Source organism: Ambystoma mexicanum, chromosome 9 (genome assembly GCF_040938575.1).
Source record: "Ambystoma mexicanum isolate Mex_15411 chromosome 9, UKY_AmexF1_1, whole genome shotgun sequence".
Classification (NCBI taxonomy): Eukaryota; Metazoa; Chordata; class Amphibia; order Caudata; family Ambystomatidae; genus Ambystoma; species Ambystoma mexicanum.
In genome coordinates, this window is record NC_090931.1 from 548,470,867 (window position 1) to 548,495,288 (window position 24,422).

General features: G+C 49.1%; 1 protein-coding gene across 2 annotated transcripts in view; it reads right to left on the reverse strand.

Annotated features, from left to right (window-relative positions):
• Window positions 1-24,422, reverse strand: part of CLTC (clathrin heavy chain) — a 1,506,669-nt gene that overhangs the window by 961,809 nt on the left and 520,438 nt on the right. For both annotated transcript variants that reach the window (XM_069615119.1, XM_069615118.1), the window contains exon 9: window positions 1,627-1,779. In XM_069615119.1, coding sequence (XP_069471220.1) covers window positions 1,627-1,779 — 153 coding nt within the window. The remainder of the gene's footprint in view (window positions 1-1,626; window positions 1,780-24,422) is intronic.

A 24,422-nucleotide genomic window follows, 5' to 3' on the forward strand; every position in this document is an offset into this window, starting at 1 on the left:
GGTCTTCCTGAACCTTAAACATAGGATCTAAGAAATGTCTTCTAACAACCATATATGGCAACATCTGTACATCACCCAATCTATATTAGGAGCAATGTCTGGCTGTTCGACACTGTACTGGATATATACACAGAATCGTTTAGGGCAAATTGAAGTACAGCAGGCTGACCCCCATAAGGATTGAATAAAGGCTTCCATTAACCTGTGCAGCCCCCACAACTAGCTGTGAAAGAAGCACAAATAAGGAGAAAGCGTGTCTTTGGATTATCTAGAGTGCCAAGGTGAGTCACACGAAAGGACACAATCTGCATTTGTGCGCAGCCCTAATCACGGAAATGTATCATACACTAGGTTGGTGAAAATGAACGATACCCACAGTATGGTTGTATTACCTCTTAATTGAAATTTACAAGAACACTTTCATATCGGCGCTGCAAAGTGCTACTGTGTTATTTCTGGTGGTAATGCCAGTCATCCCCAGTTTGAAAAATACTAAGAAAAAATTGAATATTCAATTTAACACTTCCATTAAGGAGGGTTTTTTAAATATTGGGAACATAATGATAAAAGGAGTTTCTACAAGATAAACAAATTACAATTTTGTCCAGGATTCCAATATGAGCAAGCACTGGCAAAGCCACGTGTCTTACTGTCTCTATCCTAGTGTTTTAAGAGCAAGATTTTTACTGCAAGCATAGTGCAGTCAGACACAGACAATAACTGCAATGTTATATTGTTTGCTTATTGTAGGCACCTTTCTCTTTGCTTCTGCTTTTTCTCCTGCTCTCCCCTGCTGAAACTGCGCTGGTTACTTGGCCACCCTACGAACTCGGGCCCAGGTCCCCTCCACCGCCAGTCGCACACCTGCACTACCTACCTTGCAACCCCCACACTCAGGACTGTCTCTGTATCCCTACAGTCACTACCAGCACTTGACACTGGATGTCTGCACTTACTCTTGCACTTGCCACAATCTGGCCGAACTTTACTTTTGTTATTAGGCTATTAGCCCATGTACTGCACTTTCCCCTCCCCCTTGCTATTTTCCCCTTCCCATGCACTTGCGCGATTTGAATGACACCTGGCCTAGTAAGATTGCGGTCTCTTCCCTCTGTTCCCCTCCCTTGCCTCGACGCGCCTTGAAACACTTACGTATAGGTGCGTTATAAATACCATATCATATCACAAAATGAATCCCAATACAAAAGACTGGCTTAGTTGTGTGTCTAAAGGCGCTAGGTACATTTGGGAGATTTAAACAGTTTGCATATAAAACCACAATGTACATTCAATGATTCTGCATTAGCATGTGCGCAGTACTACAGTTTACAGGAAACAAGTGCCTCCACTCCACCCCAGTGACCATCACCAAGTCTACCATAAATCAGTTGAGCATTATAGAAACAAAGGCCACAACTGTCCTACGGATACCCTGTGCCATGATAATCGACATCCATTGCATACAAAATCTCTCAAGCACTACATTAAATATCTGATATGATCTAGTGGCAATGTTACAATGATCAGTTATTTATGCATGTCATTTCAGGGATCGATGAGGGTTGGTTTTATGAACATCAACATGTAAGCACACAGACTTTACGCACGGCTGTCAAGTAGACTCACTTTTTTGGCATACAGCACAATCTTCTGGACTTGTCCAGTTTCTGCAAAACACTGAATGACTTTGTTTGGAACGTTGGCTCTTAGATAAACACTCAGTGCCAACGTGGGATCCACAGACTTCACAAGGTCTCCCAATTCTTCTGAGCACTCCAGCTAGGGAGGAAAAACGAAAAATACAATTACAATTCAAACACTTAATTCTACAAGTAATAACAATGAATTTGGTGGAGAATAAAAAAACCTTACAGTAAACGTGTGAGCCGTATAGGATTACTCGCGTACAAAGTGGAGCATGTGTTTCCTTAAACCGCGAGAAGGCAAAAGCCAGCTATTAACTCTGCCATGGCCAACACCGAACAGGCAAACAGTATGACTCCACATGCCAATTTATTGCCTTGCACTTGCAAAAAACATCACAAAGCAACATTCAGAAAAGAAATTGAAAAAAACTTCACATCTGTATTCTCCATGCTAAGCTAATATTGAGCTTGTCATTTACAGTGAAAATTTACAAAAATCCAAAACACCTCAGTGGGTAGGGCGGGTTCAATGAAAATAGCGGGTGGTGTACTAGGGGGACAGGGGTGGAGCGTGTTGATGCAGCCCACGTCAGCAGAGGTTCATGTATCGGAAATATGCAGTATGTATGGTTGCCTTCTGCGTGTGGGTAGTAGTTTTTAAAGTAAATACATGGATACCGAAAGACTATCACAACCATCAATGAAATAACTTATTTATCATTAAAATGGATCACATCAGTCAAGCTAGTAAAAGCATACCACTTTGAGTTAAACACACCGACAGTCAAAGAATCAAGTTCCAGAAGGAAAAACACAGCCGTTTATCCTTGAAAGATTCTTGGATTGTATACAACTAGGAGCAAGTTACTTGCCTGCAACTCTGGTTCTCCAGCATGGGCATCTTTCATGGATTCACATGCTTATGAATATACCCAGTCATCCGGCTCGGAATCCTCAGTAAGCATAAAGCAGTTTTGCTTTAGATTTTTAAAACTGCTTGGACTTGCATAGCCCATTGCTGTCACTTTAGGTCCTACTGTCCCAGCCAATGGCAGTGGTCCTCCCTAGCGCCACCCATGCCATTTTGTGGTAATTTACTACAATGTCATTTTATTTTGGGCCTGCAGCATGCCCCCACTTCTCCATTACAACCCCTAACAAAAACCCTCCATACACCGTTTTTGCTCCTCAACCCAGCAGTGAGGTAGATATTGTACTCCAGAGCCCATTCTCACATGCCGACAGTTAAGTTGCACAGCGGAGGGGTCTGGTACTACCCACCTACCCCCACCCCTGCTTGTTGATATAGTACATGCTGGTGGAGTTGTCCGTCTGGATAAGTACTGTTTTGCCATCTATCAGAGAGAGGAAGACCTTGAGGGCCAGCCATATGGCCTTCATTTCTTGCCAGTTGATGTGGGACTCCTGTTCCTGCCGAGTCCAGACTCCATGGATGCTGGGACTGTCTAGAATGGCTCCCCAGCTCTCTAGGGAGGAGTCCATAGTGACGGTGACCTGCAGGAGAGGCTGCCGGAAGGGCTTGCCTGCCACAGGTTGCACTCTGCAGACCACCAAGTGAGGTCCGGGTGGAGAGATGTAGGAATGTCGACAGGCTCCTCTTGGGAGCCCCTCTCCTGATTCCATGAGGATGCGAAGTGCAGCTGTAATTGCCTCATCTTGAGTGGGGTACGGCCAACAGGTGTGCCGCCATAATACCCAGTAGGTGTCGGAACCACCAGACCAAGGTCACTGTCCTGGAGAGGAAGTAAGTAGTGGCTCGCTTGATAGCTGTGATCTTGTCCTCCGAGGGAAAGACTCTCTCGGAGCCGGTGTCCCAGATGAGGCCTAGGAAAGTCATTCGTAGAGTGTGCTCATAAGTGCAGAGGAGGTGTGGAAAAAGCCCTCATGAGATGAAGCCCAGATGAGCCAGTCGTCCAGGTATGGGTACACGTGGTGGCCCTGGGCCCAGAGAAGGGCTGCCACTGCATTCATTAACCTGGTAAATACCCTCGGGGCTGGGTTGAAGCCCCCAGGGTATTTACTTCAAGATGGCGTTACCATCTTGAAGTTTTGTAGAGGAAAGGAGAGGTTGAGGGTGGAAAGGTCCAACTCCTCTCGGGGCAGCCTGGTTCTTTTTCTGTTTGGCAAAAATCCTGGAATAGAAGCCCAAACCTTGCTGGGAGGCTGGAACTTCCTCCACTGCCTGGCTCTCGACGAGTGAGCGGATCTCCACCAACAGAGTTGCTGACCCAATCTGTAGGAGAGGAGGGTAAGAGGGAGGCGAGGGAGGGCTGGCATGCGGTACCCCGTGGATAATACCAAGAGGATCCAGGGGTCCGAAAACGTTTGTTGTCAAAAATGCACGTGGAAGGCAAGCCTGCCCCCCACTGGAGACAAGTGGACCCGAAGGAGCGGGTCATGCCTTCTTTCCCTCTGAGGCTGTCGCCGAGGAGGGGGGATTGGGAAAACACCTTGCAAACCTCCCATCCACCCCCCCCCCTTTGGTTTCCTCCGGTGCTGACTCAGGGAACAGTCAGCTGGTCTGGACCTACGTGCTTGGAAGCCCCGGACCCTCCAGATGTCCGCCCCTTGTCGAAGCGTTGATGTGACTGGGTGTACGCCGTGGCCTTCGTGAGAATAGATAAGACTTCGCGGTTTGCAAGCTGTTCTTTTTTAATCCAATTCTTCATTCGTGGTGGAGTGTCACTACCCTCGAATGGAAGGTCCAATATACGTTCCTGGATGTCGGGGTTAAACTTAGTAGCGTGGAGCCAGGCCGTCCTCATGTCCGTGGCGATGCAGATGGCCTGGCCAGAGGTATCGATATGGGCCACCATGGACTCCATGATGTGCTGCGCTACCCGCTTGGCTTCTCCTAATCCTGCCTTGAAGCTTGGATGTGTGTCGGAAGATCAGGGAGGAAGTCCGCAATTTCCCACAAGAGTCTTTGGTTAACGGCTGCCAGCATGGCATCAGCATTGGCTTGCCACAGGTGCAAGGAGGCGTTGGAGTACAGCTTTTTCCTGTACGCCTCCAAGATCTCCTCCGCGCTTAGAAACCTATGGGTATTAGGCGCGTTATAAATAACCAATCATATATCATATTATCCTCCTTGCCTATCAGAGCCGAGGATGACTGAGGCTTAGAGTAGAGTGATGCTGCAGCAATCACTGAAGAGTGCGGTTGAGGGTGCGCTGAAAGCAAGAGTGTATCCCCACCTCCATCTGCCTGTCGTGTGCAGCGTGACCCACCCTTTTTGGCAAGGGCAACGATGGCCTTCTGCATCGGGATCCCCGTCTTGGTAGGTCGTCTTAGGGTGAGGACTTCTGCCAAGATCCCCTCCTCGGACTGTTCAACCTCGGGCTGGGGAAGGCCCAAATACTCTGCCAGCACTGCCAGGCGTTCGTGGAAGGCCTTGGCTGAAGATGGCGTATCGGGGTCCTCCTCCTCCTGGTCTGTGTCCACCTGAGTGCTCGGAGGATCCGGATCAGGTGGAGGGGTACTGAGCGCTGTTGCCTGCGGTGTGGATACCGGAGCCAGTGGCTGCTACAGGGGCTGTTGTGGAACTGCCTACGGGGGTTCTGGAATCGGAGGAGCCGGCAGGGGCAGCGTGGGCTGTGCTGGGGCTTGAGGCACCAGAGCCAATGCAGGAATGACTATGGGTGCCGGTGGGAGGGGCGGAGGGAGTATGTCCCTGATAGTATCCCAAAGGATGGCCCCCACATCTGGGGGGTTCGCATTAGCACTAGGAACCTTTCGAAGAACTTGTCTTAGGAGGCTGGTGGGGTGGCAGGTGATATTGGAGTGGCTGCGGGCTGCTGGACCAGGGGCACGCTTGGTCTTGGGTGCAGGGGAACCTGCCCTGCGCTGCTGATGGATAAACTGTAGGCCACGTACCTGGTTGGCACAAGTCCCACCTTGCGACTTTCTTCCACCAGCTCCGCTAGAGGGGTATTGGACGAGCGGCCATCTTGCCTTGCGCGGCAGCCCTTTTGTCGAGCTGCGTGCAACGTGCCAAAGTTGTGGTGCCTGGCTCATTCGACCCAGCCCGTCCAATCTGCTTGGTGTTGGAACATAAGGCCTATCCAGCACCTCAGGACTAGACCTGGAAGGCATACTGCCCTCGGCTGAACTGCCAGTAGTGCTGCATGAAGGCACCCCTTCGGACATGATGCCGTTAGTAGGGTGTTGCCCCTCGGGAGTCACCCCGGTAGAAGAATCTTGCGGTCCCTCAGCACTGGCACCGGAAGAATCCGGAGAACCCCCCACCCCCCCTCGGCCGGTAGTTGGACTAGCCTCGGTACGTGTGCTGGTGTGAGAACCCAAAAGGTTCCTCCCGGCCAGGTGCTTCCTTGGAAAGGAGTCACCCTTATGGGGTGCGAGGGTAATTAGAGGCCGTGCCTTTGGCCTGGAGCAATGTTTGACAAAGTCCTTTAGGTCCTCCGGAGGTGACTTTTGGAAGAGCTCCCTCCAACTAGCTAGCCTGTTCTTGAGTGTACATGGAGTCAGCGCGCAGCACGCAGAAAAACCTTCCCAGCCAAGGCAGCGGAGGCAAAGGGCGTGGAAGTCAGACGTGGGAGACGCTCGCAGGCTGGACACCTGCTGAAGACCGGTGAAGTCAACATGCGCCAGGGAGGATCGTGGCGGAGAAGGACCAAGTACCTATTGAAAAGAAAATGACAAAGATAGAATATCCGGGCAAGAGCGTGTGGTATTACATGGCCGAAGCCAAACCCAGAAGTGCTGGTGAATTCGGCCCATTGATGCGGAAAGGGGCCTGGGGAGTGGCACTGGTGAACGGAGTCAGGCAAGTGCATGCTTCCAGGGCCACGCCTCTAAATTTAAAGGGGAAGACGATTTTTCTGGTAAAAAAGGTAGTCTACCGTCCCTCGCGAGGGACGCTCATACAGTATGGAGGAAAGGGGACGGGACGTAAGAGTATGTGGCAGTAGGAACCAAGAAGAGAGCCATATAGTTGGGAGGATTGCATGCGACTCCATGAGCGATAACCATTCTAGAGAACAGGAGTTACAGGTAATTAACTTGTTCCTTCTCCAGAATGGGATCTTTCATGGATTCACATGCTTATTAATAAGATTACACAGCAGTACAATGGGAGTCGGTTCAGCTCCACAGAAGCAATGAACTACCCCTGGAACACTCACCTCAAGCAAATAGGTTGTGAAGCACTGCTTGTCCGACACGGGACTCCGCCATGTAATCCCTGTCAACACAATATAATTTTGTGAAGGTGTGGGTCAACCTCCACGTAGCAGCCCTGCAGATGTCGAACAGGGGGAACACCAGACAAGAATGCCATAGTAGAAGCCACAGCTGTGTTTGGAATGTGCCCTTGCACTACCTGGCAATGTCCCGTTTGCAAGCTGATGAAAATGCAAAATGCAGCCAGATAGTTTACAGGAAATGGAAGCCTTGGACAAGGCTTTCCCTTGTTCAACAAGTTTATATGTCCCAAAGAGTTGTGAAATTCAGCTAAATGCTTTTGTACCTGCAATATAAAACTTCAAAGCACGGACAACATCAAGCGAATGAGAGAACAAAAGGACTAGTGGTTTGTTGAGGTGGAACGATGATGGAACCTTAGGCATTAATGAAGGTTGAGTGTTCAGCAACACTCTGGAGTGATGAAAAGTCAAAGACAGTGGCTTGAAGGAGAAAGCTTGTAACTCTCCAACAAGTCTGGCCCATGTAATAGCCACCAGAAAAGAGTCTTCGATGAAAAACTTCACAGGAGTCAGATGTAGAGGCTCAAAAGGCAGGCTCATTGAATTGGAGAGAACAACATTATGCTCCCACGCCACAGCTCGTGCCTTTACTGGTGGGACTGTATGAAACCGAGCCATGAGAAACTCCTTCACTAGTCATGAGACCACAGGGAAGATTTTCCAGCTGGCTGAGTATAGCGGGATATCTCAGTGAGATGGACTTTGATGCGTGAGCGAGTCCCGTTTCCACCAGTGATAGAAGATATGACTATTTCATCAGCTTTGATTTGAAGAGGGTCGGGCCATTGTGATGGACACCATGGAGTGACATGTTTCCACTTGTCCTTATAGCGAGAGGGCGGGCAGAGCTCTAGCACTTGGTAGAATTTCTCTCTATTCTAAAGGCAATGTGCAGTGTCCAAATTCTAAGTCTTGAGGTGACAAGCCGTCAACTTTAGGGTTGCTGGGTCATGGTGTAGAACAGATCCCCCTTCTCTGGAGAGCAGATCTGGGAGAAGAGGCAGTCTGATGCAGGGTGCTTCAGACAGATGAAGGTCAGAGTACCAAATTTGACACGGCCAAGCTGGGGCCAAGAGACTCATCCAGCAGCGACCTTTTGAGTTCATAGTTCACAGGCAGAAGAAGCAGGGGTCGGAGGAAATGCGTAAATGGACTCGTCCTCCCTAGAAATGGAGAAAGCGTTCCCCAGGCTTCTCGCAAGCATACCTGCTGGCAAACCTGGTGCACTGGAGTTGTCCACTGTGGGAAGCAAGTTGATCTCGACCGAATTCCCATTCGTGGCATGAATGCAGTTCCCTGCTGAGGGAATCCACGATTGTGTTTTGAACCCCTGCCAGGTGAAACGGGATGAGGCACATGCCCGAACAGAGTGCAGTGCCACAGGGTCTGTGCTTCTTTTGAAAGTATGAGAGCACGTCACTCCCTGCTTCCGGATATAGAACATTGTGGCTGTGTTGCCTGTGAAGATGCAAACCACTTTGTTCTAAAGTTGGGGTTGAAAAGACAAGAGGGCCCAGAATACAGCTTGGATCTCCAACACTTTGTTGTGCAGTATCTTGTCTTCTGACTGCCAGAGACCCCGGGCATGGAATTTTCCAGTTTGTGCTGACCTTCCAGGGAGGCATCTGTTACTGTCGTCCGATAGGTCGGTGGATGAAAGGGAGCGTCTTCCACGAGGTGTTGTGATGATTCCACCAATGCAGAGTGCAGCGAAACGCAGGTTTCAGCGTGATCCTGTCATTCCAGGACCCCAACACCTGTTTCCACCTGGCATACAGGAACTCCTGGAGAGGCCTCATATGCAGTCTGCAGTGAGGAACTAACCAGATACATGAGGATATCAACCCCAGTAGTGACTTGAGTGAGAAAACGGTTGCCAGCTTTCATCAGAGATGACAGCTGTGGAATCTTGCGTGGTATGGTCTTGGCCCTCTCCTCCAACAGGGTAGCCAGGCACTGCAGCGTGTCCAACTGTGAGCCCAGGAACAGAACGTTCCGAGACAGCTACAAAGATGATTTTGTTAAGTTGATGGAGAATCCCCACGAAATCGGGCTGGTCAGCTTGGTGGGCTGCAGGGCTAACAGGCGAGACTCTGCATGGATGGCCAGTTGTCCCGCTAAGGGTAAACTGATTCCTGCGTGGCGAAGCTGGACGGCTACTGGTGCTTGGCACTTGAATACCCTTGGAGCAGACTTCAGCCCGAATGGCAGCCTTTAACTATTAGTGCTGCCCCTGCACCATGAAGCGAAGGAAGCACCCATGCTTCCGATGGATGGGAAAGTGGAAGTATGCACCCTCCTGTGTTGAAGTGTGACCATGCAGAACATCTGCATTTTTAGGCACTCTAGAGCCCCGTATGTGCAATGGAACGGCTTCCATGGCCCCCTTTTGTAGTAAGGATTTAACTTCTTGTAGGAGGAGGGGCAGATGTTACTCCCATCTTCGTACTGGCGGAATGGTGGGGCATTTGTCTTGAAACTCCAGCATGTGACCCTGCTGCACGATGTTGAGCATGCATTTGCTGGTGGTGATGGTGTTAGACAAACTAAAAGCTGGCCTCCCAAAAGGGTGGGGGGCTCAGGATCTGGCGCTAGTCAGGCCTGCTTTGGTGTTTGCGTGCGAGTGGAAGCACCATGTCTTTGTAGCGTACCTCTATAGGCTTGCTACCTCCCCCTATTATATGCCTCCTGCGAGTTGGTGCAGGAAGGTTGAAGATTGCCTACCTGTCTATCTCTAGGGGTCCTGGAGACTCTGCCCTTACTGGACCAAAAGGACTGCCTTCGCTGTTGCAGGGTACCCAAGGAACGAGTGGTGTGCGTCAGTCTTGCTGGCAAAAAGGGTCTTGTCAACCACCTTCCCAGGTCTACTGCATCAAAGGGCAGGTCTACTATCAGACTGCACATCAGTCAGAATGCTTGTGGCTTTCAACCACTCCTGGTGCCTCAGGACTGCTACGTTACCAAGCTGGTGGAAACTTGTGTCCACCATGTCCAGAGCTGCAGTGATGGCGTGATCGGCTGCTGCCTGTCCTTCATGTAGTGAAACCAGGGCCGCCTCCTCACTTATCGTCGGACAGGAAATCTAAGATTGGATCCATCTTGTACCCTAATTTCCTGCCATACCTGGAGAGGATAGCTAGGAAATTCGCCCCCTTAATGGTGGTTGCAGCTGTGGTGATTACACTTTCCAAAAGTGTCCAGCTGCTTGCTGTCCTTGCCTGGGGGAACCATGCAAATGGAGGACGGGTTTGCCGACCTGTTTCTTGCTGCAGCGGACACAACAGAATCAGGACCCAGCTGAGTGCAAAGACATTTAGGAGCGGAGTGTGACCAGATATATTTTGTCCAGTTGGTCCTTCTTTGGAGGTGCCAAAGAAGGGTTCCCTCAATCAGTAGAGCATCTTCCCAGATGTTGTCAAGCATTGGAATTGCTACTGCCGATTTCCTTGAGGCTTCCCGCATTTGAAATAGGAAACCTTCCTTCCGGTGTTCCTCAGGAACAAGGTAAAGAAAAGCTTCACAGCTCATGCCCCTGGCACCCTCCTCCAGTCAAGCCAACCTTCTATGGTGATCCTTACGAGTTTTCTTGAAGGACTGGCAAATGAAGCAATTGTCCCCATCGTGGTCCAGGTGCAGACAAAATCACTTGAAGAGGCTTTTCTTGTTGGAGTCTGCCATGGTTGCGAGGGGGAGGCTCGAAATTTGAGAAGACCTCCTGCACAGCGACGATCTTTGAATGTTCAGCTCTTCACTGGCAACGGGTCCCAAAAATAATTTGTCCAAAAATAGAGATTTGAGGACTCAACACAGACATAAGGTAAAAATCTGAAGATGGCCACCAGGGTAGGAGCCAAGGAGGACTACTGTCATTGGCTGGGGAAGCATGACCGAAAGTGACAGCAATGGACTATACAAATCCAAGCAGTTTTAAAATGTAAAGCAAAACTGCTTTGTTACTGAAGATTCCCAGCCTGATGACATGGAATTTTTATAAGCATGTAATCCATCAAAGAACCCATGAAAATACAGCGACCAACCCTAGTACAGCACTTAGAATTAGGATGAATCTGGTTTTCAGTACCAAACATAGGCTATCTCTAATGGGGGTCAAAGCAAAGTTTAGCTTACCGACAACAAATGGTGGCATAAAAGCCCAGCACAGTGGGGCATCCACAGGTGTAGCATGCTAAGGTGTGACTGTCCACACCGGTGCAATAGATCAGGCTTGTTGAGGATAGGTATAACCATATCCTTAGCAGTTCCAATGGTAAACCGATTATTCTTTCTATTGTTCGCTTGTTAGGTGCTTATGCAGCAAGTCAATTCTGTTTTAAAGCACCCACATGACAACAGGGAGGGGACATGGATATGAGAAACATTAAAATACATTAAAAAAATACAGTAGGTTGGACGAACCTACTATGCCTTGTGAGTGTTCAGAACGTGCAGAAGGGAGGGGGAATGGGGATAAGTGCTGGAGTGCTAGTAGGGGAGCAACAGGTGGCGTGCAATGTATGGTAAATGCGTGCCTCTAGGATGGAGGGTGTGCCGAGACCAGTGCTGAGGATAGACAGGTGCTGGGGGTGATTCAGTGCGGGCGGTCAGGGCCCTGAGGATGCAAAAGGGCTATGGACACCAAACCAGCAACAGAGATTAACACCTGAGGAGAGAAGAGGGGGAAGGGGGTAAAGAGGTAAGTCTTGAGGAACTTCCCGAACGTAAAGTCCTCCTCAAGACAAACAGGGAAGGGGAGGCTGTTCTAAAGAAGGGAGACAGCTGAGGAAAGCGATCAACCTCCTGCCCTCAGTTTATCAAAATGCTTTACAGACAGTTTGTGCCAGAGGAGCGCAGAGGTCTAGAGGGGGAATATTTAGTAAGAGTAGCAGATAGTGTGGTCCCGGCCCCGAACAGCCTTGAGGACGATACAGAGGGATTTGAATTTAATCAGTGAAGCAACCGGGAGCCAGTGAAGACTTTAGGGCAGGAGTGATCCGGTCCTGGGCTTGAGGCTATGATAAGTCTTGCGGCCCTACTCTGGATTAGCTGGAGGGGGGCGGAGAGTGGAAGAAGGTAGACTCAGGAGGCGGCAATTGCAATAGTCCAGCTGAGAGAGAACCAGGACTCGGGTAACATTGAGCTTCTGGGGGGGGGGGGTGAGAAGGTAGAATTCCTTTGAGAAGGAAGAGCGCAGAGTCTGACTTCTTGGCAATGTCCCCAGTGTGAGGAAGGAAGGTGAGGAATCTAAAGGAGTCCAAGGTTTCTGGCTTCAGAAGGAGCAGCAGGGGAGAGCCCATGGAGGTAGGCCAGACTGAGGGGAAGAAGTCGGGACTAAGGGTCTCAATGGGAAGGATCTCAGTTTTGCTGGCATTGAGGCAAAGACCATTGGAAGTGCACCAGGCCTGGATGGCAGATAGGCAGTCAGGGATGATGGAAGGTGCAAGAGGGTCAGCAGGAAGTTTGATGAAGAGTTGTGTGTCTGCATAACACTGGAAGTTGGGGGAAGATGGAGTGCCAGCTGACTAAGGTAGATATTAAAGAGCCAAGGCGAGAGGATAGAGCCCTAGGGGGTACCACATGTAGAGAGGTAGAAGAGCAGAAGGTGCCCAGGATGACTTGGGAGGAGCGGTCAGTTACGAAGGAGGTGAGCCAACCCAGTGCCTGCATCGAGATACCAAGGGTGTCATGGAACCTTTGTATTGAGGATGGAGCAGTTGACTGTCAAAGGCAGAGGAGAGATCAAAAAGGGGGACAGCTCAGGAGTTGGAATCCAGGGATGGGGGCAGTTTTTCACAGGTTTTCAGAAGAGCAGTTTCTGTGCCTCTGGATGCTCAGAATCCGGATTGATGGTCTTTGAGACCACCAACAAGTTCAGTGTGAGTTGAGTTGGGGCAAGGCCAACATCTCCAGCAGTTTCCCCAGGAAGGGGGTGATGGAGATCGGGCGGTAGTTGGCGGGACAGGTAGGGTCTGCTGACTGTTTAAGGAGGGAGCGCACAAGGGAGTGAAGAATCAGTAGCATAGGAGTGGTTGCAGAGATTAGCGAGTGCAGGGGCAAGAGAACAAATGTTGTCCTTGATGGTTCTGGATGAGCAAGGGGAAACCTGTTTGGACCCGACCTTCATGGAGCGGACAACTCCAGTGACGGCTTCAGTTGTGACGAGGGCGAAGGAGGAAGACAAAGGGCGAGTAGCCAAGGGGGGCAAGGTGGTGAGGGATGGGCTGGGAGGGTGAGTAACAAGGCTGTTCAGGATTCGCTGAGATTTGGTGGTGAAGTGAGTGGCCAGTGCGTTGCAGAGGGCCCGAGAATGAATAGAGGGAGGAGGAGACTACTGCGGAAGGGTTGGCTAGTTCCCTGCAGATTTTGAAAAGTTCAGCCATGTTGTTGGATGCGCCAGACACACCCGTGCGTGAATGTGGGTTATTTCCTTGGCACAGATAGAGTCTGTATTGCCTTTGGAGCAGGCGGCAGGCCAGTTTGTCAGAGTTTGGAGTCTGTTTGAGAGGTCCCCCACTACAGTTTGCAAAGTGAACAACTTGTGAATCAGGTTTGTGTCGGACCTCTGCAAGCCAGCAGGTAAACCAGTTTGTCAGAAGCACGCCCTCATTCTACTCCTGCAGCCCAGTCAAAATGCAGAAGTCAGCATTGGTTCGAATGCATGCATACATACATTTTCTTTTCCAGTAATAACCCATATTTGAAATAATTCCAGTTGCAGATTGGGTTACCAAAGGTTTTCACAGTCAGATGAAAAGCAAAGAAGTTCCACATCGATTTGGCGACAACGAAGCCAGTGTCTGATGTGACGTCCACATTACAAATGCAGAGCTGTACATGTCCCCTTTGCTATTTATACAATCATCCCAGCTAAGCAGAGGCCAAAGAACAAAAGATAGTCCTTATGTTGAAAAGACAGGTTGGTTCAGCCATTTTCCCAACCTGAAAAAATGAATAAATCCTTGAAAAGGACCAAAGTTAACTTTTTTTCGTAAATGGGGGAAAGTCTCCCTCTTTACCACCATTTCACCCCAACTCTTAGTCTTGCGCCATTTTTTATCCCTCTTTTTTCTTTCATTTATTTACCTTTCGCTACTGACCATTATTCAACCCAGGATTGGCAAACTGATACGGGATGGACTTGGTGGGGGGTGTATTTTTCTGACTGGGTAAATTATAAATTACTCACCGTAGAGACCAACTTATTCCTAGTCCCTTTTTCCTCCATACTGTATGGGTGTCTCTCGCTAGGGGTGGGAAACTGAACCGTTTTCACCAGAAACCATGGTCTTCCCCTTTAAATTTAGATGCACGTGGCAGCGCTCCCCTGACTCTGTCCACCGGCACCACTCAGCCCCCTTTGACACATCGACAATATTACAATTGCCTAAATGACACTGGTTTATTACAGGGGAGGATGGTGGGAGTTCTGGAGGAAAGAGGACTATGGACTAGGAGTATGTTAGTCACTCCGGTGAGTTACTAATTACTCCTACGTCGCGTCCCCTTTCCTCCATACTGTATTTGCGATTACAACTGAATACAGCCCTGGGCAGGAGAGTTGCCCCTCTAAGAAAACAGTAGAGCAGTCTTTATAGTAACCAGCCTAATGTCTGCCGACGCCATGGGTTCGAAGTGCTTGTGGGCCAGCACCACGTTAAGGTCCCAGAGCAGATGTGGACGCTTGACCCCTGGATACAACTTGGTCGGGCTCGCCAAGTGGCTTTTAACCACCAGATTGGAGAAGTCGTCATCTCCGGAGTTCTTGTAGGCCCCTATGGCTGCTGGATAAGTACGGCAGGTGTCTACCTGCACACCGGAGTGAGCCAGATGCGCAGCGAAGGATAACGCGTTATCCAGTGAGCAAGCCAGGGCGGTCCATCTCGTTTGCCTTGGCCCAGTGACAAAACCTCGTCAACTTGCTTGTGTACTGACTCCTAGTGGAGTTGTTTCTTGCCTCCTGAATGATAAGCTAGGTTGTCCTGTGACAAGGGCAGATGTTTCAGGGTGACCTGTTCAGGAACCACGCTGCCAGAACTAACTTCTGCGGAGCAGGGTGAATCGCTGTGCCCCCCTGCTGGGAGAGTAGGGGGCTCGGCCCAACAGGAGTTGGACCAGAGGCAGATCCGACAGTCAGAGTGGTTCCAAGAATCAAGGTCTGGCTGGCCACCATGGTGCTATGAAGATGAGCTGAAGGCTTTGTGACTCCCTGACCTTGCAGATGACCCTGTGAATCAATGGAGTGGTGGAGAAATCGTATGCATTCATGCCATTCCACTTAAAATGCAACACGTCCCCCAGTGAGCCCCTGCCTGGCCCCATCCACAACGTAAACTGGTGGCATCTCCTGTTGCTTTTGGTGGCTAATAGGTCTACATGAGGGTGGCCCCACATGTTGAAGATCCTCCTCAAGACATCCTCGTTCAACTCCCACTTCCAGTTGTCGACCCCCAGTCTGCTGATTCTGTCTTCCTCCAAGTTTGATTCCCCGGGAGGTGGACTGCTGATAAGTAAATGCTGTTCGACAGTGCCCACTCCCATATGTCGATGGGCAGCCTGCAGAGCAGAGGAGACCTGGTACCTCTCTGTTGATACATGCATGTGAAGCTGTCTCGGTGAAAACAGACTTGTTGCTGGCAATGGGGAGGAATGCTTTGAGAGCAAGCCAGATGGCCATCATGGTGAGCCAGTTGTTGTGTTCCAGTTGTTCCTGCCGTGACCAGACTTCATGGACACTGGTTGTCCAGTGTAGCCCTCCCTCCCTTCCGCTCCTTCCCTCTAGGGACTAGTCCATGCATGGCAATGGTGCTCTCTGGTAACGGCTGCCTGAACAGCCTGGTGTCTGCCCTCCACAAGAGGTCCTGGTGAAGGTCCTGCGGTATGCTGCTCAGGAGGCTGTTTCCTGATTCCAAGAAGCAGAGAAATGTAGCTGCAGCCTCCTCATTTTGAGCCTTGTGTATGGCACAGCCAAGAGGCAAGCTGCCATTGTTCCAAGCAGGTGCTGGTACAACCATGCCGAGGTTACTGGTCTGCTTAGAAAATGTCCCATGACCCTCCCAAGTGCTTTGATCTTGTCCTCCGATAGGAAGAATTGTTCCATCCTGGTATCCAAAATTAGCCCCAGGAATGTTAAGGACTGTGTGGGAAGTACCTGACTTCTTGAGGTTGCTGGAGAACCCCAAAATCGTATAACATGGGCATCAGTGTGGCAGCTGTGCAGTGTACTCCCTCGGGCAACTCGACTCGGACGAGCCAGCCATCGAAGTATGGATAAAGGTGGTGGTGGTGGTCATCCGCCCTGAGCAGGGCTGCTACAGCATTCATTAACCTTGTAAAGACCCTCTGGTCCGAATTATGGCCAAAAGGGAGGACATTGTATTGAAAATGAAAGCCCATGATCCAGAACCGGAGGAAGGAACAATGGGCTCCCAAATCGTGGCTTGTAGGTAAGCATCCTTCAGATCCAGGGTGCACATACAGTCTCCCCCACACAGTATCTCTGCGATGAATGCTGGAGTAACCATCTTGAACTTTTGAAGGGGCAGGGAAAGGTTCAAGGATGAAAGGTCTAGTACAACTCTCAAGCCAGCCTGGTTCTTTTTCTGTATGGCAAAGATAAGGGAATAGAAGCCTATGCCTTGCTGTGAAGCTGGAACCTCCTCCACCACCACCTGACTTGCAATGAGCAAGCGGATTTCCACCAGAAGAGTTGCCGTCCCAATCTGTGGAGGGGAGGAAAGAGGAAATGGGAGGTATCGGCAGGCAAAACCTAGAGGAAAAAACAGAATCCATGGGTCCAAGAACCTTGGCCATCAGGAATGAATGTGAAGGGCAAGCCTGCCCCCCCACCAGAGAACAGTGGATCTGGATGGCACGGTCACTGTTTCTTTCCTTCTGAAGCTGGTGCCTGGGCGGTGCACTGGAAGAACCCTGTGTTTCAAGATTTGTGCTACTTGTGCCTGTGCTGGCTGGGCAACTTGTCGGGCTGACTGGAGCAGCACTCCTGAAAACCCTTGAACCCACCGAGGGTGCAAACTCTGTCAGAGCGTGGGTGACATTGGCTACAGGTCTTGGGCTGTTTGGGAGCTATTTTTTTTTTATCAAGCTCCTCGTCCGTAGGCTCCTCATTCGTAGTAGAGTGAAACTATTACCACCACCCCACCCCCTCAAATGACAGGTCAAGAAAGTGCTCCTGCACATCAGGGTTAAACTTGGTCGCCTTATGATATTTGATTTGGCATTTATAACGCACCTGTACACAAGTATTTCTAGGCACGAGCCAAGCAGTCGGGTCGGTGGCAAAACAGATATCTCTGCCTGCGATGTCAATGTGTGCCACTGTAGACTCCATATCATCCTGGGCCACTATCTTAAAGGGATAGTCCAGTAAAAAAAATGTATTTAAAAAATAGATCGGCAATATAAAAAAAAATAATACTAGCACTATTTTTTTAAACTTCCTATGGAAAATTTTGAGCTATTCAAGCTCAAAATTCGCAAAAGCAAGCACATGGGCACATCCATTTTGTGAAATGGATGCCCGCCTGTGCTGGCTTTTGCGGCACTAATGAAGGAAAAGCCAGCCAGCTGTAGTAAACAAAAGCTACCGCTGGGTGGCTTTTCCTTCATTGGTGCCGGGACTCGGAGGACGCAGACCGGAGACCAGAGCAGGAAAGCTGCAGCTGAATCTCGGTAAGTGCTATTTAAAATTTTCCATAGGAAGTTTAAAAAAAATAGTGCTAGTATTTTTTTTTATATTGCCTATCTATTTTTTAAATACATTTTCTTACTGGACTATCCCTTTAACCTCTGCAAATCCTGCCTTAAATCACACCTGACTATGTGTGGGGAGCTCAGGGAGGAAGTCTGCTATCTCCCGCCAAAGCTTTTGGTTCACCGCTGCCAACATGGCGTCCACATTGGCCTGGCGCAGGTGGAGCATAGCATTAGAGTATATCTTTTTGCCATAGGCCTCCAGTAGCTTTTCTTCCTTCCTTAGGAGGGCTGATCTAGGGGAAGATGAGGACTACGGCTCGGCTTAGAGTACATGGAGGCTGCAGCAACAACAGAGGAATGAGATTGGAGGTGCACCGATAATAAGAGTGAGGCCCCTGCCTATACTTGGCGTCCAGGCGCATATTCGTAGGCTGTGTGGAATGTGCCATTACCAGCTATTTTTAGTCAAGGATTCTACATCCTTCTGTAGAGGGATGCCAGTTCTTGTGGTTGAGCGAATGGTCAGCATCTCTGCCAAGAGCCCCCCCGCCTTAGGTTGTTCAATCTGCGGCATCCCCAGGTACTCTGCCACTCCCGCCAGCCTCTCATGGAAGGCACTAGCTAAGGCGGGAGTATCCTGCCTCGTCATCCATGTCCCCTGCTGTGTCCTGCAGGTCATGTGCAGCTGGTGACGTGGTCGGTGTGGGCAGCTGCGGCATGCTGACTGCCAGTGCCGAAGTCAGTGAAAGATAGTGAGCTAAAGACTCTGGGTAAGTCTCTCGTAACCAGGACTAATGTCTGGCAGAGGGACTCCCCTTGTTAATTTGCATATTTAAGTAACTTTGGGTCTCACCCTAAATTACTAGGGTAATCCAGACGTGGACCCCTTGCTCACTATTCTTAGAGAGGCACAGATCCACCCTACTGATGAGGTCCAACCAGACCGAAACACGTGTCTGGGGTTTCTGTTGGTACTCTTGTTCAGAGGAGAATTGCCTTGCATTTCGGTGCTGGACTGCCCCAGGGCAGGACAAAGACTGATATGTTTGGGATATTTCTTCTCTGTGAAAGATAGTGAGCTAAAGACTCTGGGTAAGTCTCTCGTAACCAGGACTAATGTCTGGCAGAGGGACTCCCAGGACCCCCCTTGTTAATTTGCAAGTCAGTAGTGGAGGCTGCGCTGGGGGCAGGACCGCTGCGACTACCTATAGCAGTGGGAGTTTGGGAACCTGGGCAGGAACGGGGTCTGAAACAAGGTCGGAGAATGAGGTGGTGCAGGAGGGAGCATGTTCTTGATGACCTCCCTGAGAATGGTGCCCATCTGAGGCAACTTCATGCGGCTGAGGAACCTTTTAATGAACCTATCCTTGCATGCTGGTGAAGGGTTTGGTTGCGTGCGAACATGTCCCTGAAGCTGTGTCTGCTGCTGTGCTCTCGCTGCCCCTTGTCTCACTAAGCCGGGTTCTGTGTATCGGCCCTGTGAGGTTGGATATGCGGTAGACTGGGTAACAGACTTTGTCCAATCCCATCTCGACGTGCCTTCCCATGCCTGCACGCCAGAGTGGGGAGACTGAGGATGCGCTGCCATTTTGTCTGGTCGGGCGGCACTTTGTCATGTCTACGCCACCTGCCTGCTGCATGGTGTCTGATGAGTTGGACTCAGTCTCTGCCTGTATGCTTAAAAGCGAAGGCTTGACCTTCCCTGCACCTCAGGTAGAGTCTTGGGAGGCAGAGTGCCCTCAGCCATGACGCTGGTAGTGCTAGTGCAGAGTATAGGCGCCCCCTCAGCAGTGGGACCAAGAGGATCCTTGGACCCCACGGCCTGTTAGCCGGTAGCTCTTGGAGCCTCGGTCCCCTTGCTGGTCTTAAGACCTGGAAGGCCCCTCCCGCTTCCCAGGGAAGGAGTCGCCCTTGCGGGGTGCAGAGGAGACCAGGGCACCTACCTTTGGTCTGGTCTTCCTCCTTGCATATGCCTCGATTTCTTCTGCACCAGAGGACAGAGTATTACTCTGAATAATTGCTATGTAGAAAAGGGAAAAAAAAGAAAATATCCTGGGGAAGAGCGCATGGAGTTAGAATCCGGGGGCCTAACCCAGTAGTGCTGGTGAAAGCAGACTACTCCCATCGACGCGGAAAAAGGACTGAGGAGTGGTGGCTGAGTCAGGGAGTGCATGATCCCAGGGTCGCGCCCCCAGCGCGCATCTAAATTTAAACTGGAAGACAATGTTTTCTATTGAAAAAGGTTCCGTTTCCTGCAAGGGATGCCCATACAGTATGGAGGAAAGCAGACGGGACATAGGAGTATACCTGTCGAGAAAAGGGATGGAGGCACAATGGGAAATCTGTGGGAGGCATATCATAGCTACCTAAAAGAAACTACTGAAGTTAAGTAACTTGTTCTTCCAATGGGTACCTTCACCCACCAATCCCCTCGAAACTTTAATTGGTTGGTGTTAGGGCAGTCCATAGAAAATCTAGTAAATACAACACACTTAAATAATGAACAAAAAATGTACTTTAAGTCTCACATGAAACTATAAGGTCAAATCAGTACTTCAGAGGATACTAGTTTAGTTAAATTTATTTTCTTATATATTGCAACTAACCCAAGGATATCTGGGCGCTTTAACTTATAAATACAACAGAAGTTACATACTATGCAAGTTACATAAGTGAGACACAAACCTCATGTTACAGTGACAGAGGTGAAACATTGAAATACAATTAGAGCTCGACATATACTGTGTGTTACAAGACAAGATAGCATGCTTAATGCAGAGATAAGAACTCAGGTTGGCAAATGCCTAGTGTTACATATCTAGGCATGCAGCGGAATCCAGAGGGGTGGTAAAAACATGTTGCATAGCTAGCTAGGCACAGACAATCAAGTGGAGTGGGAGACATCTAGTGTTAAAGGTCTAGACACGGACAAGTGGCCAGGTAGGGTGAGCTATAATGTTTAGTATTCATTAGTTGAGCTGTGAGAAGAGCCACGATTTTACTTTGTCTCTGAATTACCAGAATGACGTCTCAGCACTTAATGCCAGGGGAAGAGTTCCAAGTCTTAGCTGCTAGCACTGAGACGCTAGATCCACCAGCTGTATGTAGCTTGCATAAAGGGACATTCAGGCAGTGAGAGTAGTTCGATCTGGTAGGTGTGAGGGATTGGTTCCTAGAGAATGTATCGACCAGGTATCTAGGGGCCGAGTTTGAGATGCATTTGTAGGTGACCATTAAAGTTCTGAAAGTTATCCTATCTTGAATAGGGGGCCAATTAGAATTGCGTCTAATTTGCAAGATGTGGTTGGAGTGTGGAAGGTTTAGAGCAGAACTGACAGCATTATTTTCTAAGACTTGTAGCTTGTTTAAGCTACACTTACTTGTGCCTAGCTATATCCTCCTTCTCATCTGACCTTCACCAAAAACTCTCCTCCTGCTTAACTGCCTTTAAGAACTGGATGTCTTCCCGATTTCTCTCTCTTAACACAGACAAAACCGAAGTTGTATTCTTTCCCTCTAACTCTTCTCCCTCCCTCTCCTCCCCCTTTCATTCACTTTCCTCCCTCCGCTCTGGCCAGGGTGATGCAGCTGAGTGGATAGGAACGGCCTACATGCATTAATTTAGAAGTGTAAACCGTAGCGCAGGATGTGGCGTTTACTTGTCTGGAGAGGGAGAGTGACGAGTCCAGATACACTCCTAAGGTTTTGACATCATTGGATACTGTGATGTTTTTTCCATCCATGTTGAACGACTTGTATTTGGGCTCTTATTTATTAAGTCGTGACCTAGAGCCGACGAATAGTAGCTTGGTCTTCTCGTCATTAAGGCATAGGCCATGATTGGCCATCCATGCATGGATTCTAAGGTACATTTCATTCAGTAGTTTGGAGTCTTTATCGTAGGAGCCTGAAAGTGTGAGGAGTATCTGCGTATCATCCGGGTAGTTTGTGTAGGAGACGCCCAAGTCGTCTAGGTGGTCAAACAACAACTTTGTAAAGATGTTGTATAGGGTAGGAGATACACATGAGCCCTGGGGGACACTGCATGAGATTGGGGCAGGATCTGCAGATGCTGAAGGGGATAAGACCCTCATAGTTCTGTCTGCGAGGTAGGACTGGATCCAGGCAGCAGCTTTTGGGGAGAAAGAGGCTGCAGTAGTCAGGTGTTTAGTTAGAATATTGTGATTGATTAAATCAAACGCCACTGATAAGTCAAGCAGGAGGATAAATGCAGGGTTTCCATTATCCTTCGATTCATCCATTGTGACACTTGGGCTGCCTGCCCACCATACAGGATTCTTAATTATAGGTGCAGCCTCCCCCCCCCTTTGCATACTATATAACGAATTATACTGCAGGCTGATACCTGGGCCTCTCTCCCACTATGCAGAATCCTCTAATCGAGGTGTAGCCTCAATCTTTACCATACACCTAAACTTTCTGCACTGTGAAACAAAGGCCTTTACCCCACTGTACAGGATACTCTAATCTAGGTTAACTCCATCTCTGCTTACTACACGCGGATGATGGCTACAGTGTGAAACCTTGGCCCATCGCTACAGGACTCAATTCTACACCTGGATAAATAAGCAATCTAGCAGCCTACGGTACATATAACTCACACCACTAGTGTGGACACAGGGCGCAGGCACAGCCAAACACCCATGCACGATAGACCACGTCTACAGCTAAGCACATCCAGCCTAGTTTCACACACATCCGTCGAGACAAACACCTGACGTACCCCAACACCTCTGCCACTAGCATACAGTGACCATCACCCAAAAGGAAACCGGTATAGCTGTGCTCACAGACTCACAACAATAGCAATCTCTAACCCCCCCCCCCCCCCAAGAGCACACACCCACGTGACTGAGCTCTACTGGGCTGCTTAGGTCGAGCCTCGCCAGCCAACCAAGCCATGGCAATATGCACAAACGCATCTAAGCAAATGTCCCTAGAATCTACAACCACATCGACTACGGTCACCAAGGGCGTTCCAACTAAGGAAAAAGCACATTGAGGCCACACAAGTGGGGCAAGAGCACTATATAAATAACCAAATCCAATACATCTGGATTTTTAAATCCAGCAAAGCTGTCTCTGTACCGTGTATTGTCTGAACCCAGATTGACAGAGACCTAAGAGGTTGTTCGCTTCAAGATGATTTTGAATGTATGCCTCTAAGATTGTCAATAAAAAAGGCACAGTACTTAAAGGTCTGAAGTTAGTCGGGATGCTAGGGTCGAGATTAGTTTTACAACTTTTTTTTTTTTTAGGAGAGGCATGACCCTTGCATCTTTAAGGTTTTTAGGGACAGTGCATGAACCGAATGAGGCGTTAATGAGGGATGTTATGAAAGGAGCAAATTCCATAGCCCCCTCCTTTATGATTGTGCCAGGGCAGATGTCACCTTGGCATCTAGATGGTTTAAGGCTAGCTATGAGGGTGTCTACATCTGTTATAGTGACTGGGATGAATTAGAAAAGGCTGCAAGGTTTAGGGGGGGTGGGAATCAAAAGGTTTAGGGTTTGACTTGAGACTGAGTTTTGTAGCTTCAATTTTAGCTTGTAGTGAGGTGATTTTGTATAGAAGGGCCTTTTGGATGTTGGTACACTAGGAGGCATCTTTGGTACATGATTCAGGAGGAGAGTTGGGAGACTCCGGCTCTCTGAAAATAGTGAAGAGCGCTTTGGTACTAGATTTGGCATTTAGAATTCTAGCATCGAAAGTATCACTTTTGGTTTTCAAGATGGCATCTTTATAGACTATGGAAGCAGTTGAGAATTTTTCCTTGCTCAGATTCAAAGGGTTTTTTCTCCAAGAGCCTTCGGCACATCTTTTGGATTTGCTTAGAGCTTTCAAAACCAAGGAGAACCATTTATTTCGATGAGCAGGTTGTTTGGCTTTTTTTTGTTTGAGCGGAGCTATTGAGTCAATGGCTTGAAGTATGTTTTGGTTGTGTAGGTTCTCCAGGCTAGCTGGGTCTTTGTCCAAGTTCTCTTGAGGGTTGGTGATGGATTGGAGTGCTGTGAGAAAGTTCCCTAGTGTGAGGAGCTGATTGTTTCGGGTTAATTAGGCAGTACTTGTAGGCTGCTAGGATTGGGGCAGATAATGTCCTGAATTGCAAAGGAAATGGCATGGTGGCAAGTACAGGCACAAGGAGAGTTAGAGAGTATTTTGGTATTGCAATTCATGTCTGCTAACCATATTAGATATTGTACAATATTAAATACAAAGTAGAATTATAAAAAAAACTACTACCTGTAAAATGACTCTTCCCCAACCCCCAATGTCTAAATGTGGGCCCTCAACTTGAAATAAATCCAAGGTAACCTGAGGAAAAGTCACAGGAGACCACAAGGAAGAGTTGGAGGCCAAACAATGTACACTGGAAGAGGTTGCAGAACAGGAAACCACCTAATGCAAGTCTATGGGGAATCATGGTTAGGGCTTGCCTCCCAGGAATCACTACCAAAGACCAGGTGCCAATAGTGTGAACAACCATCCTTTCTAGAACTCTAGAGTAGGTACACACGTCAGTGGGCCCCAAAACAACCTGGTAAAATGGCCCTTCACCACAGGTGTGGTTTTCAAGAACAAGTTCCCAGGGACTTGCAGCCTTACCCAACAACAATCCTAGCGATACAGGAGAACATAGGCTCTTCCTAGGGTATCTACCTTGAAGCAGGAATGAAAAAGCCCATGTAGAAGACTCCTGGAAGAAGGGAGGACCTGAACATACGCCTCCTAGCATGGCAAACAAAAGGACAGCATGGCAGCAAGCGTTCCCAAGACAGACAACGGCTGGTAGCACCCC